The sequence below is a fragment of the Branchiostoma lanceolatum genome, chromosome 17 (genome assembly GCF_035083965.1).
Source record: "Branchiostoma lanceolatum isolate klBraLanc5 chromosome 17, klBraLanc5.hap2, whole genome shotgun sequence".
Lineage (NCBI taxonomy): Eukaryota > Metazoa > Chordata > Leptocardii > Amphioxiformes > Branchiostomatidae > Branchiostoma > Branchiostoma lanceolatum.
Genome location: NC_089738.1, coordinates 1,595,712 through 1,612,094, shown reverse-complemented (window position 1 = coordinate 1,612,094; position 16,383 = coordinate 1,595,712). Strand labels below are relative to the sequence as shown.

Here is a 16,383-nt window from a genome sequence, read left to right as displayed (position 1 = left end):
TTTAGCCATCTGATGATTTTGATTATACAGTCAAACCTGCCTAGGCGACCACCTTTTCAACGCGACCACCTGGCCATGGCGACCGCTTTTTCTCGGTCCCGAAAATTTTCCCCATAGGCACAAGCATTAAGCTGCCTGCCCAAGGCGACCACCCGTCCAACGCGACCGCGACCGCCACAAATTGGGACCGCACAGAGCACAATCCCCAAAAATCAGTTCTCATGAGCAATGAAACTATGCAAGTATGAACCTTCCTCATGATTGAAATGAAATACAACCACATCCCTAAATAGGGACCTCGGGTATAATCATAGTTCTATTATGCAACGGCATGGCGGCCTTGCCACAGCACACGTCTTTGACCAAGAACACCGGGTTATCAAATCGTACAGAGTATACAGAATGTAACGTTGGGTAACATAAATTCGCGGGGTACTTAAATTCACGATTTTTCGAAAACGGGGTATTTAGGGATATGTGCTAGATGTAAAATCAGTTATAACGCCAGCAATGCAAACCGGATAGACTAACGTATTCAGAACACTGGCTGAAAAGCTTTGATAACCATGCATTAGAAGTTGGCGACGTCAAAAACTCTCCGTCCCTTATTGACAGAGTCTGGGGGATTCGTGGGAGAATCACACTGCACGGTTGTTCGCTGGTTTATGAGACAAATGTCACATCTCCTGCCTGCTAAACACAATTATCTGCAAGACAACTTATTACAATCTCTTTTGCTAACCTGCAACTGGATTCTAAGTGTGATCAATCATCAAAACTTCTCTTTGTTGCTACAACCTACATCACGTGTATTTTCCCGCCGCCATATTGTTAACCAGAATCCTGTCGTCAAGCAGACGACAAAGGTTTGTGGGGAACACTTTTCTGTCTAAATGTTGCGTGTGATAGTGAACTGAAGACGATATTTTCCTCACAGTTTGCTCTTAACACAACAAGGAACACATGGACATAGTAGTATAACCATTGCTACGGCATCCAGCTAACTTCCCATGAATAATGTACACGTTGCCATGACGGTGGGGATCGACTTTGAGTGACGTTCTACCGACTCAACAAACGGGATTTTGCCGAAGGCCTGATGTGTGCGGTACAGCCGTTTTTTCGTGTATTTTTTTTACTTGGACACGTCTATATCCATAGCACTCTCCTCAAGCCAAGGATGGAACGAATAGCTGCTGTTTAAAATGTAATTAGCGGTAAGATATTCAAGACGAATCTTCTCTCCCGAAATAATGTTCACACCTGTCCGACAACACCGTCATTGTGCGTGCGGCGGACGGTAGTTTCAAGTTGAAATATTATGGTGTCAGCACGACTAGAGACAAAATCTACCATACATATGATTAGTGCAAAGATAGTACATGATACTGACAGAATAATAGAAAAAAAGGGTGGTTTATTGTTCTGCTAGATTGATTTCAGTCAACCATTATGGGAAAAATGGCGAATTTATGTTACCCAACGTTATATAATATATAGCTGCTCTGCTTGATAAGTGTGTTTTTCTTTTTTTACAGGCTTAGGTTTGGAGCTTGAGGCTAAGGCCTAGACTAGAGCTCCCTCATATGCGGGACCGCCGGCTTTATGTCCCCATCCGAAATGGCGAATGCACTCCTTTACAACATGTCCGAGCAGCAAACTCCAGCCCACATATCCACAGATTTTGATCCGTATTGCAAAGCAGCAGGGTTGTGTTACTTCTTGCGTCAGAGGGTCATGTTTCGTTATGGTTCTTCCCTTAACTTGCACGATAACTAGTACTTGTACTAAACATGTGTATACATGTATGCATGTGACATGTTCTAGGGTGTACTGTACATCGCAAATAAACATTGGTCTTTGACAAGCAAAGAGTACACACACGTTAATAAAAACAACTCAATGTCCCCATCAGGACATCTGATTGGTAGCAGTAGTCTATAATTTTTACGTAATAATTCTATCAATAATCAACTGTTCACCAATTCGTTACTCGAGTATGCCTGGATTAGCACCTGCAGTGTTACTGAAACATAACTTGAGTTCTGAGATTACATCAACTCCAACATTAACATTAAAAGGGTTTAAATCTTAACACGCTGTTCGAAGGGAAGGCCAACATTGTACCGCCAAACAACACAATTTTAAAAATCATTATTATTATCAAACATGAATATCATTAAAAAAACCGTGTCAGGAGTCCCGCGCCTAGTATAATATGTAAACAAACCTGGGCCGAAATTCTGACGGAAGAAAGATATGTAGAGTTCTGGACGTGTTAAGACTGTGATAACTGTACAGTAAGTAGTCTAAGAGTGGAGATTTTAACAACCCGGACGTGAAGACTGGAGGATCTCTGCATGGCGTGAACCTAAAAGGCGATCGACAAATCCGGTAAAGTCGCGACCTGAAAAAATCGACTGAAAAATACCGTGAAGAAGGAATGTTCACTTACAATATTCCACTACAGGAGGTACAGACGAATGATCCTATGGTTGTGTTGACGTATGTAGGCCCCTTTTGATCGCAGTCGAAACATTTCTTGTTGTAGGGCAGCGCCGCCAACTCACGTATCTGCTTCAGATTTTTCTCCTCCTGCTTACGTCTGGACGCCATCTTGGATTTTTTTTCCCAGTCACGAGCACCTCCGGAAATCCACGAAACTACGCCCTCGCCTGTCGGGTATTTCCGGTCAGTATCTAACATTACAGGGTCTAGAAAATTTACTCCATAGAGACGCTAACTATTCTGGGTGGGGAACTCCACAGACATGGTTGATCGCTATTGTTTACTACTATCAAAGGAAACATATAGTTTTTGCTCGTTTTCTTCAGACAATTAAGACAATTATGACCTAAACTAGACGACTGTAACCATGGTTACTGCAGGTTTGGCTGACATCCTGTGGTGTTCGCTCACACAATGTAGCAAGTGGCAGGACATAGCTGGAGGGACTGGTCACCGACTACTAGTACAACATATGGATCTGTTTGAGTAAGACTAAATAGAGCAGTATTTTTTAGGCTAGACCACGTTAAGTTAAACTTTGTATTTTTGCCTTTCTAATATTTAAGTACGTTTTTATGTACGTTATCAATGGACAGGAGTGTTTCCCCTTTGGGAAGCATCGAATGAAAAAGCTTTCAAATGGATGGATTGTGATGATATTTGACTTGTTAGTAGTTCTTGGGAAGACAAAAGGTCAAGGCTAGTTTTGACTTCAATTGGTACAAAAGCGAAACTTCCTCCTTTTGTATCTTCATTGCCGTGCTATGGTCTTTATTTTTGGCGACGCCTCGGGGGCGAGCCAAATTTTTACTATATTGTGTGCAGATTGCAAGAATTCTAAGAATTGTACAGGAATGTGAAAGTCCATGGGACGATAACTCAAGAATGCCTGGATGTATTGTCTTCATATTTTGTAGGTGGGTAGGTCTGTGGGAGACCTTGTAATGATTGGATTTTGGGGCCCCTAGCGACTTTCTATGGTACTGCAGGGGAACTTTCACTTTTCAAATCTCGTCTTCTGAACATGCTATAGTCATGATTTTTAAGTGGTGGATAGCTCTTTGTAAGGAAAATATGTCCTGTAGATTTGGACCCCCTAGCGGCTTTTTTGGAACTGCAGGAGCTGATTTTGACTCAAACTTTGAAAGAGAATAACGCAAGAAGGGGATGACGGATCATCATAATTTTTGGTGTGAAGATAGCTTAAGTGATGATTTACATAATCATATGCCAATTATGCAAATCAACATCTGATTTGCATTATTAATGAGGACAGTTAATAAATCAGCTGCATTCTATTATAGGACTCTCAAACACATGACATATGTAACTGAGAAAGAGATGAATATCGATAGATATCAATTATGATACTAAATTTGAATAATTAATGACAAAATACTATAAATCCATAATGGTAAATGATGGGGATTTCATTTTTGCACCATTTGGAAGTTGAGTAAATGTGGCCACTATTAGACACAAATCTTGCATAGAGGGCTTCATTTACATAATTTATGAGGAAATTGTACAATATTTTTTTGTGAAAACAAGATTTTCATACATTGGACAACTTGTGTTATTTTGGTAGAGAAGGTGATCGACTGATATGATTTTATAATTATGCAAGGTCCTTATTTGCATGTGGGTTAAAAACGAAAACGTTAACAGAGACCACCGTCGCCATGGCAACATCTTTTTATGTTGTCAATCTTGTTTCAACCGGTTCGACGTTTGGTGAATGTTAAGCTGTCTGCATGGCAGGCATGTTGTACTTGAGATAAGTATTATTGATTTAGGACAAATGGAGCATATAGATATAAATGAATTAAGATAATGAGAACCTAATTACAGGTTTGATGAATGTCAGAATTGTATATACAGACGAAGCCACTTAATTGCACCTCGGATAAACGCACCTTCGGTTTAATTGCACCGAATCCCAATATCCAAAACCGGTTCCCATTCACTGCATTGTTAGTGACTCCGCATATCTGCGCCGCGCATGGTCACCAATGCCGGATAACTGCACCAATTTCTTTCAAAAATCCTCGACAAGTTAACTGAAAAGGTGCGCTATAATCGACAAACGCGGTACAAATGAGCCGATACCCGCCGGTGTAAAGGCGCAATACCGCCAATATGTTTAAAACTGTTTTGAGTAACAAAAGAAGGCGGTCTCCATTGACAGTTGCGTTGATGGGAATCGTATGGGAGGTCCCGGGCGGGTCATCCGTAATCAGTAACCAGGTTTTAGTTTCAATTCCTAGTTTCATGACGGTACATGATTTACGTAAATCGACAACTGCACTGTAATGTAACACAGAAACTGTTATCCCATGACTGGTATGACGATGTTTCAGAATGCCTCCCCTGTAACATTACGTGTGCTGTTATGCGGTAGATCGCATGGAAAAATGAAAGAATGCAAAATCAAAACAGGTTCGTAGTCATTTCTTTATTTTCAGCAAAGGGTCAATAAATAAAGTTAATAACTGAATAATTTCGTCTGTTTTCTTTATGCTAATGTTTCTGACTAACAATACACCCCCTCGCCCATGGTGGTGCGGTCCAGCTGGGCATTTCGCATAATTGCACCAGCCGGATAATTGCACCAAAAACGCTGACAAATGGATGGTGCAGTTAAGCGGATTCTACTGTATAATACAATCACCCCCTTCGTCCAGTGGGCACCGCCAGCTTGGTTGACTGACGTCATGACATATTGCGGTCGCTCACACGTTTTCGCTGAAGTACCATTGACGATTACTAGTCGGCGCTTCAGTTCAAGTTTACATATCATACTGCATGTCCATGTCTCTGCACGTATTTTGTCTTCTTTAAAGGCATCCATAGCATTTTATGAGGCTTGAAACTTGAATAAAAAATCTCAAATTTCTAGTCATTCCTTCACATTGTAAGTTTCAATAACACTATACCATTACAAATCGGCACTAAAGGAGCAAAGATACGATGTCGTTGTGCGGTGAGAAAATCCAAGTCCTAATAGACTGATCCTGACTGTCCATCACAATTAGCGGTTCGACCAATGAGAGAGTGACTGCATGTCCGTCAAATATTTGCATTTTTACGTTTTAATTTTGCATTTCTACGTTTTGACGGAAGTGGGCGGGGCTATGGTATCGGTCTATTTACACTTGGCGCGTGAAACGAAAATATCACAATGTAGCTTATTTTTGTGCCGCTTTTGAGCACTTTTGATACGAAATCCGCACGCAAATGTGGTAAACAGTGGCATTAAATGTCAATTTCATAAACATTACAGCAACTAAAATATTTCCAGTTTTCAAGCCTCATAAGATGCTCTGTGTGCGTTTAAGGACAACAATTGTTTATTGTTCGCTTAATTGTACTTCTGCCGAGAGTGTTAATATTTTCGATACCGTTTGTGGTTGGTTTGTGTGTTGACAACATAGCTCGAGAAGTTTTGGCTGGATCTTTATTACCTTCGCAAAGAAGGTTATGCATAGGGTAGCGTTTGTATGTAACGTTATGTGTATGTATGTATGTATGTATGTATGTATGTATGTATGTATGTATGTATGTATGTATGTATGTATGTATGTATGTATGTATGTATGTATGTATGTATGTATGTTTGTATGTATGTATGTATGTATGTATGTATGTATGTATGTATGTATGTATGTATGTATGTATGTATGTATAGAAGACCAGAATAACTCAAGAACGCCGGGATGGATTGTCGCGATATTTGGTATCTTGGTAGGTCTTGGTGAGACCTGAAAATGATTAGATTTTGAGCCCCCTAGCGGTTTCTTACGGTACTGCAGCCGAACTTCCTGTTTTGATATCTGGACATGCTATGGAACTGATTTTTCAGTGGTAGATAGCTCTTTAGACAGACAGGAAGTGGTTTTTTAAGCACATATAAGTAGATTTGGGCCCCCTGGCAACTTTTTCTGGAACTGCAGGAACAGGTTTTGCTTCAGACTGTGAAAGGGAATAACTCAAGAAGGGCTTGATGGATGGTCATGCTTTTTGGTGAGTGGATAGCTTGAGTGATGATTTACATGATAAGATACTTATTATGCAAATCAGTATCTAAATTATATAATTATTGAGGAAAGTTTATACATCAGCCAAATTCCATGATAGGACTCTCAAACATGTGACATATGTAACTGAGGAAGAGAGAAATATTAATAGATATCAACTATGCAAATGAAGACCTCATTTGCATAATCAATGAGAAAATACTATAACTCAAGATGGGCTTGATGGATGGTCATGATTTTTGGTATGTATATAGCTTACGTGATGCTTTGTATGATTAGACGACAATTATGCAAATCGGATTCTAATTTGCATAATTAATGAGGCAATTTTAAAAACTCGCTGTAATCCTTGATATGACTATTCAAATATGTGACCATTGTAACTGAGAAAGAGAGGAATGTTGATAGATAGAAAATGTGCAAGTGAAGACTTAATTTGCATAATTAATGAGACATAACTATTATACCATACTGGTAAATGACGGCAATTCCATACTTGTGGCATTTGGAAGTTATATTAATGTCAACATCGTTGACTAAAATTATGCTAATAAGGACCGCATTTGCATAATTGATAAATCTTACCATAACCTTCTTTGTTAAGCTCATACTAGTACTTTGGACAACTTCTGTTATTTGGGTGGGGAAGACGATCAACTGGTATGATTATAATTGATGAGAAACACTCCTAATACGTCAGTCATAAAGGTTAAAATCATTTGGCGAAGGTATGAGGTCGTGGAACTCTAGTTGTATTTAGTAGGTGGTCAGAGGTTTGCAAAACATAGGCCAAGTTCGGTCCCGTGGGCCTCCTAGTGAATTTCTAAGGTACTGCAACAGAATTTTGATTTTGATACCCTAAACTCTAGACATGCGCTATGCTATGGCCGTGATTTTCGAGTGGTGGTCAGCTTGCTTGGGACATAAGTAAGCAATGCAGGTCCGGGTCCCCTTGCGTCTTTCATGCAACGGCAAATTTTGTTTCTGACTTTGAAAGAGAAGTTAAAACTGACTAGGTGATTTTTGTTCAAATATACAGTGAACTTGAAGTTATGCATCATACATAAGTATCCAATTTGCTAGTTAATGAGGAACGTCTATAAATCACCCTTGAGTCACCGAAACGTCGGTATGAATAAAACATGCATTTAATAAACATGTTCGTATATATGACCTTCGTAACAAGATGAACTTCAGATCACAGAACGCTTCAACAAACCGCTTTGCAAAGTCTTTTGTTCCTTCCTTAAGTTATTGGAAAACATTAGACTTGGCAATACGCAGTTGTAGCTATTCCATTTTTCGAATGTATTTGTTTAAATCTGTATACGACCCACCCGTCAAAGTTAGACATTTTAGTTATGGCCCCGATATGCCTCCACTCTTCTAGCACGTTTTGCATTGCTGCTTGAATGACAATCTTTTCAGTCATGGGCTAGTTAATAGTCCAGCTCGTAGCTGCCATCCTCCCAGCATGTCCGATATGCTCGGTTCATTACCTCGCATAGCGGCCCTGCAATTTCCAGCCTGTGAACTCGCTTCTGGCGACGTCACCACCAAAACAGCTTCAGCCAATCAGAGGGTTTGCTAAAGCTCATCTCGAGCACAAGCGCAAAGGACGTTGGGAAGCTATCAACCAATCAGGTTCCGTCTTACATCGCTAATTTGGGTTGAGAGCAAAAATAACGGTTGTTTGTACCAAATAAGGCTAGCTCATTAATTATTCATGAGCCATAACCTGTTTGTGCCAAATAAGGATAGCTCTTTAATTATTCATGAGCAACTGTCAATAACGTCGCCAGAAGCGAGTTCACAGGTTGGAAATTGCAGGGCCGCTATGGGAGGTAATGAACCGAGCATATCGGGCATGCTGGGAGGATGGTACATGTAGCTGCGGGTGCCAATGTGAATCAATCTCCCATTTCTTACCTCACTGCCAATTACAGGTTAATCAGGGTCCTCTTCTCCTCGGCCAACTTGCAAGGATCGTTGGACACATTTTTGACGGTGCTTTAAAACATCCCCTACTTCCTGGATCCGCTCTTTGTTCCTCTAAGATAAGACTCAGACTCCCATTACCCAAAGCGAACGTTTTATACCTGTTTGATTCAAAGGATTCAAATAACTTTATCCGTGTCCTACCAGAAATTTCTAGGGAGTGGGTGTGCTCATGGAAGTAAAATTTGGACCTTAGATTAATGTTTTGATTGCATTTGTCAGTTTCTGGATCATAATATCTTTGTTTAGTTTTTTTTTTCTAATTTGATTGTCACTCAGACTGTGGCCTGGCAAGGTGGCATGGTCAATCTGAACTTTCGTGTCCTGGACGATCTTGTTTCAGGGGTGCAATGTCACAAAATAATCTATTTATCCGGGCGGATCCGCTGGCGGGGTTACATTGCAGTAAAATAGACACAAGCAGGAAAGTAAGGATTCGCGCCCTATTTTGTAACAGTCACTAAATATCTTATAACCAGAAAAATCTACATCCAGATTAATATATATTACTGTGTCTCAAAGGTTGCTCATGATTTTCAGTTTGGAATCTCCATAGTAAAACCAACCATTTCAATGCAGATCACTTCATTAACCCTTAAGCTGCCAGGTTTTTTAGCCAAGTAAAAATCAAAAATGTTTGACCCCTGACCTCCCTCACGAAACCCGCGAAACATCCGGCGGCGCTAACTCCCCTAACTTCCCGGCTTCGCGCGCTACACGCACGCAAAGCTGTTTTGTTCTGGGGAATACCCTATCCCGGTTATAACCGGGTCCAGCACACAAGGCATATTTCTGTATCCCTAATTAAGTCGGGACTGGCAGCTTAAGGGTTGTAATATTCACAAATATGTTTCTTACTAGAAAACAATTATGCAAAAGTATACAATGCAAAGTACATTACTACATGACCACCCCAGTAACAAATTGACATGTAAATTTTCCTAGGTACTCCAACACAGCGTCCTAGAAATTTTCTTAATTCAAAGCAAAATGCGTTAAGATTGTAATAGTTGTGTTCTAAAGAATCCATTGTCAAACTGGCGGCTGTGAGGTCAACTTCATTCAACATGACAAATGTCTGCCTGCCATTATTAAAGGCACACAGAGCATTTTATGAGGCTTGAAAACTGGAAATATTCTAGTTGCTGTAATCTTTATGAAATGGACATTTAATGCCACTGTTTACCACATTTGCGTGCGGATTTCTCATCAAAAGTGCTCAAAAGTGGCACAAAATAAGCTACATGGTGATATTTTAGTTTCACGCGCCTAGTGTAAATAGACCGTGGATACCATGGCCCCGCCCACCTCCGTTAAAACGTAGAAATACAGAATTCAAACATAAAAAAATGCAAAAATTTGACGGACATTTAGTCACTCTCTCATTGGTCGAACTGCTAATTGTGATGGACAGTCAGGACCAGTCTAATAGGGCTTGGATTTTCTATCAGATCTCACCACACAACGACATTGTACCTTTGCTCCTTTCACGTCGATATGTAATGGTATAGTGTTATTGAAACTTACTATTTGTAGAAATAGCTAGAAATTGGAGTTTTCTTATTCAAGTTTCAAGCCTCATAAAATGCTCTGGATGCCTTTAAGTCTTTATTCTTCGTTCCCTTTTGCAAGACCAAACTTTTAACATTTTGTGCATTCGTTCATCTACTCTATACTCTTTGTACTCATCATACTCTATCTTACAATGCAACTTCATTCAAGTTCATTCAACCTCTTCTTTATTCCCCGAGCATTAAAACTGCTAAACCACACAGACTGTTGACACAAGTTCTTACTGTACAGTGTTACGGATGAACATTGAGCCACTAATGTAATCTCAACTGCTCGAACTGTCAAGTTGTTAAAGTTTTATGTATAAGGGAAACTTGGATTGGCGCCTTATTTTAATCTGTTCGAGCGATGTTATCTTAAACTCGTAACGTTTTAGACAATTTTCACATAGTGAATTTTACAAATAATGAGCGCTTTGTAAATTATGACGCATTTCATGTGCATATTTCTATGAAATTGTCACATGCAAGGTCATGAGAAATAAAACTGAATCTGAATCTAAATCAACAAGCTTACTGTCTTTGTTTCTACAATTACTTGAAGACCATAACATATTTCTTCACGTATAACATTTAGTTACTGGTACAGATATAGTTATAACCAAATTACTAAGAAAATGTAGAACTATTACTACTAAATTTCACATTCAAAACATGTCAAATTCAGCAGATGTAATTACAATTTCAACTTAAAACCAATTAGTAATTGCTTTGCCGCTAGATTTTCAAACTTAGATTCTCTACACTCAACAAAGAAGGACAAAAACTATTTTCCCCTGTTCTTGACTTAGTAATGAATAATAAGTTCAATACCTACACGTTAAAGATGACCTCTATATAAACGCATTTGGATGTCTCACAAAGACCTACTCACATACTAGATATGAAGACAATCTGTTCGTTGAGTTATCGTCCTGTGGACTGAAATTCCTGTGGACGCATTCCTGTACAATTCTTAGAATTCTTGCAGACAACACTCAATACCATTAGGCTCGTACCTGAGGCATCGCCAAACAAACTTTCATGGCGATTAAGCACATGTTAACCTTAGGCCACAGCAAGTAATTTTTATGGATGACATCAGCGCGCTCATTAATCTTAGCCTGATTTCGAAATAAAAAAACAAGAAATTTCATTGCCCTCCGACGGTGGTCAACATGCCAAAAATTGGCAAATATGTCGTAAACGTTGACAGTCTAAGGTGTTTCATTGCATATGAATATCCAGTGTAGTTCCTGCCCATGATGGTATAATAACAAGCTGTTTTCTGCATTTGTTCTAGCAAGGACATTATATAAATAATGGGGGGTCTAGTTAATTGAGCTGTATGCACAAGGTGTTTCATCGCGTATGAATTCCCAGTGTAGTTGCTTCAGATGATGGTACAACTAGCTCTTTTCTGCATTTGTTGTATGTTTCCATTAAATCAAGGAGGTTTTATATTATATATGAAACCTCATTGGTTGAATACAGGAATAAAAGACCTGTTGGTCATGATATCATATTTCGTCGCCTCAATTCTTGTTTAACAAGACTTATGATCTCAAAATTTGAAAATATAGGAAACTTGTTTTTTTGGCCCGCCTCGTTTTGTTTTTTCGCCCTATCTCATTAATTTTAGAGTCTGCGGAGGATGTCATCCATAAAATTTACTTGCTGTGGCCTCATGTACGAAAATATTCTATCTACTTACGTTGCCTAATACATAGATATAAATCAAAAGCTGAGCCAGTCTATTTTTTTGCCGCTTTTTTTTATTTCGATCTGTGTAACTCGCTTCATACAAGCTTACTAACAAATCTACACGTGGTCTAGCTTATAGAAATGATGTAAGCTATACAGACATCAGGTCACAGACATGTTGTAAGGGATTGCATTCGTCATTTCGGATGGTGATGTAAAGCTGGCGGTCCCGTGTATGAGGGAGCTTCAGGCATTAGCCTCAAGCATCAAACCTCCGCACGTAAATGAACCCAACACACTTATCGAGAGGAGTTGAGGCCGGTGACCCAGTGTGCTTGGCCAAAAACGCGAGCCGTAGCAAAGGCGCATTGCACTACCACTAGCTACTTGAAAAAGCATCATGCTTCACCTCAAATGGGGATACCTTGAAACGAAAGCAGGTCTAGTTTACAGCTGTAGCACGAGGTGGGAACTAAGTATGACAACTGGCAATATCTACAATCTACAATCGACTAACCACACGTGTTCACCAGCCTAATTAATACCCGGGCAGCGTCTGATTCGAAACCAAGCGGGATTACTGATTATTCTAAATTGCTCCCACAGGCTATTCAGCAACTGATAGTCAAAAGTTATCCAGCTACAAACCAATAGCACTTAACATTTTAAGCAACCATTGAGACAACAAGAAGCAAATACTTTAAGTGGCATGATATAAGAATGTTCATACATTATCAAGCCCACTTTGATGCACTAACTTGATTTTGGGTTTTAAAACACGTACTTAAGGCAGGATATGACGTACTGTAAGTTTTGGTGTGGTTGCTTGAAAGGCAAGAAAATCGACAAACGCATCAACCATGAGGTTTTCTTATTGGTTGGTATTGGTGTCAGCTGGTCCCAGTCTGGCCAATAGCGGTCCTTGATGCGGTTGCAGTAGGCCAGCAGGTTAGGACAGTCCAAAGTGACAATTCTGTGTAGGTAGGAGTCTGGCGCGGTCCAAACTATCTCTGACAGCTGACCGAACACTGCTGCATCCACCTCAGTAGGCTCATCTCCCGTCAGGTAAGGTTTAGCACCTGATATAGAGAAACAAACATATGATAGAATGGGCATGATAAGCCACCTCACTGTTCTGAGTTCGCAAATGCAAAGTGAGATGCATAGTGGTCTATGGTCAGATGTTAAGGCCCATAACTCGTAAACAATGCTTTGTTCTTGGTCTAGTCGTCTTGGCCACATATTCGTCTCAAGGGCCTTAACATCTGACCTTACCCACAATCTCCTGCACTATGAGGTTTATTTTTGCTTACCGTGTTAAGGTCACAGAATGATGCGCGTACATAAAGCAGACGGCCAAATTTATCAAAGACTAGGTAGAGAGTGTAATGTGAGAGCAATCAAACTGTAAACTGTGCTGCACGGTGTAGAAAAATGCCGGCTTTGAGAAAGTTTGATTTGGATTGAGAATGTTTTCCAGGTCGTGTATAAATGCACCTTCTTACGGAAGTACCTGTCGGGGTGAGCCAGCTGCGGATCTATTGACCTCCGCAGTAGTGCGCTTTTTCAAAGAGGGTGTGCAATGCCGATACTAGTACGCAGACAATGTTTAGTGGGATGTTTTAAAGATATTTTGTAGGTTGCACCCTGAACAGAAATATATTCTTTTTATCTCCATGAAAAATGGAGATATTGTTTTTGGCGTGTCTGTGTGTCTGTCTGTCTGTCTGTCTGTCTGTCTGTCTGTCTGTCTGTCTGTGTGCGTTTGTTTCCGGACTATCGTAGTCAGCATAACTCAAGAACCTCTGGATGGATTACAATGATATTGTGTTGTGAAGCCAAAGGTCAAAGTTGATTTTGGGCCCCCTGGTATGTGACCTTGGTACTGCAGCAGAACTTTAATTTTTGCATCTTTTGACCTTGACGTGCTATGGTCTTGATTTTTTGGTGGCAGATAGCTTGTGATGTAATTAAGAAGTTGTGTAGGTTTGGGGCCCTAGCAGCTTGCTCTGGAACTGCAGGGGCGTTATTGTGAAAATCTTCTAAGGAGACTAACTGAACAAAGGAACAACGGATTTCGATGATATTTAGTATGCAGGTAGCTTAGACAGAGATATACACAATGAAGTGCAAATTATGCTAATTGGGACTTAATTTGCATAGCTAATGAGGAAAATCTATATTTGCAGTGTTCTCCATTATAAGACTCAAATACATGTAACATATGTAGTTTATGGAAAGTGGATCATCAACAGATACCAATTATGCAAATAAATTCCTGATTTGCATAATTAATGCAAAAACACCGAAATTCATCAAATTGGAAAATTATAGCACTGTCAATATTGCAACATGTGTAAGTAAGATAAAGGTGTTTATGATTAAGCATATATTATGCAAATGTGTAAGTCATTTGCATAGATAGAATTGTTCATGGAGATATGAGGTCGTGGAACTCTTGTTTTAAATAGTGCACCCTACTATCAATACTCATTGCGTCGAAGCCAGTCATCTTGTGGCCCATAACTATCGAAATACCCATGGGATGTACGTATCTTTCATACGGTTATCAACCTACTAAACCCCCCTAAGAACCTTAAATAATCCAACGTTACCGATGACAAGTATAGTACTGATTAACTAGCTACTGCACTCACTACTTTAAATGTCACTGTACATACAAATTTGCAGATCTTAAAAGAAGGAAGTCTATAGCAGAATATTCTAACTTGGGTCAAAAATGAAGAATATTTGATTTTGTACCAAGAAAGGTTGAGATAGCATTGAGATCCTTCTCTATGATGCCTTCCAGGTCGTCCTTGGAATGGCGGCCGATGCCGTGAGCCATCAGCTTCTGCTTCGTGTTGCTTCTTATACGTCTCATGAAAAGCATGGCGATCCAGGGAATCTCGAACAGCTCCTGCAACTTGTCAAAGTTATCTATCCACCTGTATTGGGTAAGACCCCTACAAAGATAGTAAAACGTATAGTCAACTCTATTATAAAAAGAGATATCATATTGACATATTCACCCAATATTACAAACAATAATTACACTCTTTGTTCTCAATCAAATTAAAGAAAAGAAAAAAACTAATATGTGTTAAGTCTACATATGCTAACTTTATTAACATATATAATAACACACCAGCTTGTCTGCCTGGTTCCACTGTGTATGGTCTTGTTGCAAATTTAACAAAGAATAAAGAATATCATTACAACATTTTGCCGGCATCGCTTGATACACTCGCCAACCCTTCAGATTCACTCCGCAAATGTAGGAGGACGAAAAGAGGAGGAACTCTGGCTAAAGATTTACAATGACTGGCGTGGTTTTGACAGCTAATGCTTATAAAACAAAGCCAGAAACCTTGATTCGAATTCACAGATATTTCTAGTCACATAGAAAGGATATGGCCATTTTGAAACACTTAGTGACAAAGTACAGTCTGAATTTTCCTTTTCAATTTGGAAACTCACTGATTTTAGAAAATGACGATGAGCAAATTGTAGAGGTCTTACAATAGTAATTTGAGACATTGCACCTCATAAATCTCTTTTGTTGCCTAATATTTCAAGCAAGTATCAAGCAAGGGAATAAGTCAAAGGACTGCATTTCACTCGCTAACATTCATGCGTACGGTGTGTACAAAAGCAAAACTTTTTCTCTAAACCTTCTGCTTATGTTTATCTTCTAGTTCTGTATTTGATCAACTTAAATTTGCAATTTTGCGCAGTAGGATACCATCTTATAGCTATCAAAACGTACCAGTACGTGTTCTCCTCCACCATCTTAGTGAATGCCCTGCTGACAGCCTTGTTTGCATCACTCAGGGACTGGTTCAGGCTCCGCAAGCTCCGAAGAGAACTAAGTTTCCCGTCTATTTCACAGACAACATACACACAATTAGGGTAGTGAGAGTGACCGTACCGATGGAAGGAAGAGCCACGAATGAGTTTTCAGGGGGTAAGAACAAGGGTCAAAGGGCAACAGGGGAGGAATCATTAGGGTCAGGATAAGGGTTATGTGATTTGTCTGTTCAGCCGACGGGAAACGTGACATCTTTCTCCCTATTCAGGAACTCCAAGATGAGACCAGAGTCTCCCATGGCTTCACCGTTGTACTCTATTCATGGGATTTTCCCGTGAATTCAAAATGTAGAAGTTAAGCAATAATGTTTTTTCTAAGGATAGTAAGCCAAAACAATATAGCATATTTTACGAAGGAAATTCCCGATTGTGCAGAGTATATTTGATAGGATTTAACTCATTGTATATCGTTCTGACTTGAATTGCTAATTTGTAAGAAAAGCAATGGAAACTATGTCGGCCTTATACAATAAGGAATACCTCTCCTAGCCATGCACAGCTATACTGCTCTTTTCTTAGATATTCACAGGTAGACCGTCCTTAAAAAAACTCTCTCACTCACTTACTCATTCATACATTCATTCGCTCACACACTCACACACAAACGCACACATACAAACACATTCACACACACACATACATACATACACACACACATACACACACACGCACACACACACATACACACACACAAACGCACACATACACACACACAA

At 39.7% G+C, this 16,383-nt stretch overlaps 2 protein-coding genes across 4 annotated transcripts in view; both read right to left on the bottom strand.

Annotated features, from left to right (window-relative positions):
• The window catches only part of LOC136422706 (arf-GAP domain and FG repeat-containing protein 1-like), a 64,232-nt gene extending 61,575 nt beyond the window's left edge, over nt 1-2,657 (bottom strand). For all 3 annotated transcript variants that reach the window (XM_066410545.1, XM_066410547.1, XM_066410546.1), the window contains exon 1: nt 2,456-2,657. In XM_066410545.1, the coding sequence (XP_066266642.1) occupies nt 2,456-2,616 (161 nt within the window). In that variant the 5' untranslated portion in view covers nt 2,617-2,657. The remainder of the gene's footprint in view (nt 1-2,455) is intronic.
• A 7,612-nt stretch (nt 2,658-10,269) lies between these two features.
• On the bottom strand, nt 10,270-16,383 carry LOC136423133 (failed axon connections homolog). Its single transcript, XM_066411169.1, has 3 exons — nt 15,567-16,383; nt 14,561-14,763; nt 10,270-12,876 (listed from the first exon to the last, which is right to left on the bottom strand). Exons 1-3 carry the CDS (start codon nt 15,587-15,589, stop codon nt 12,569-12,571), a joined length of 534 nt encoding a protein of 177 aa, XP_066267266.1. The 5' UTR covers nt 15,590-16,383; the 3' UTR covers nt 10,270-12,568.

What these genes read in the sequence shown, in the direction of transcription:
- LOC136423133 (XM_066411169.1), bottom strand. Translation starts at nt 15,589, where the DNA reads ATGGTGGAGGAGAACACGTACTG. An exon ending in GTGGAGGAGAACACGTACTG is followed by an intron (nt 14,764 to 15,566) that starts GTACGTTTTGAT and finishes CTATCTTTGTAG; the next exon opens with GGGTCTTACCCAATACAGGT. An exon ending in TGCTATCTCAACCTTTCTTG is followed by an intron (nt 12,877 to 14,560) that starts GTACAAAATCAA and finishes TCTCTATATCAG; the next exon opens with GTGCTAAACCTTACCTGACG.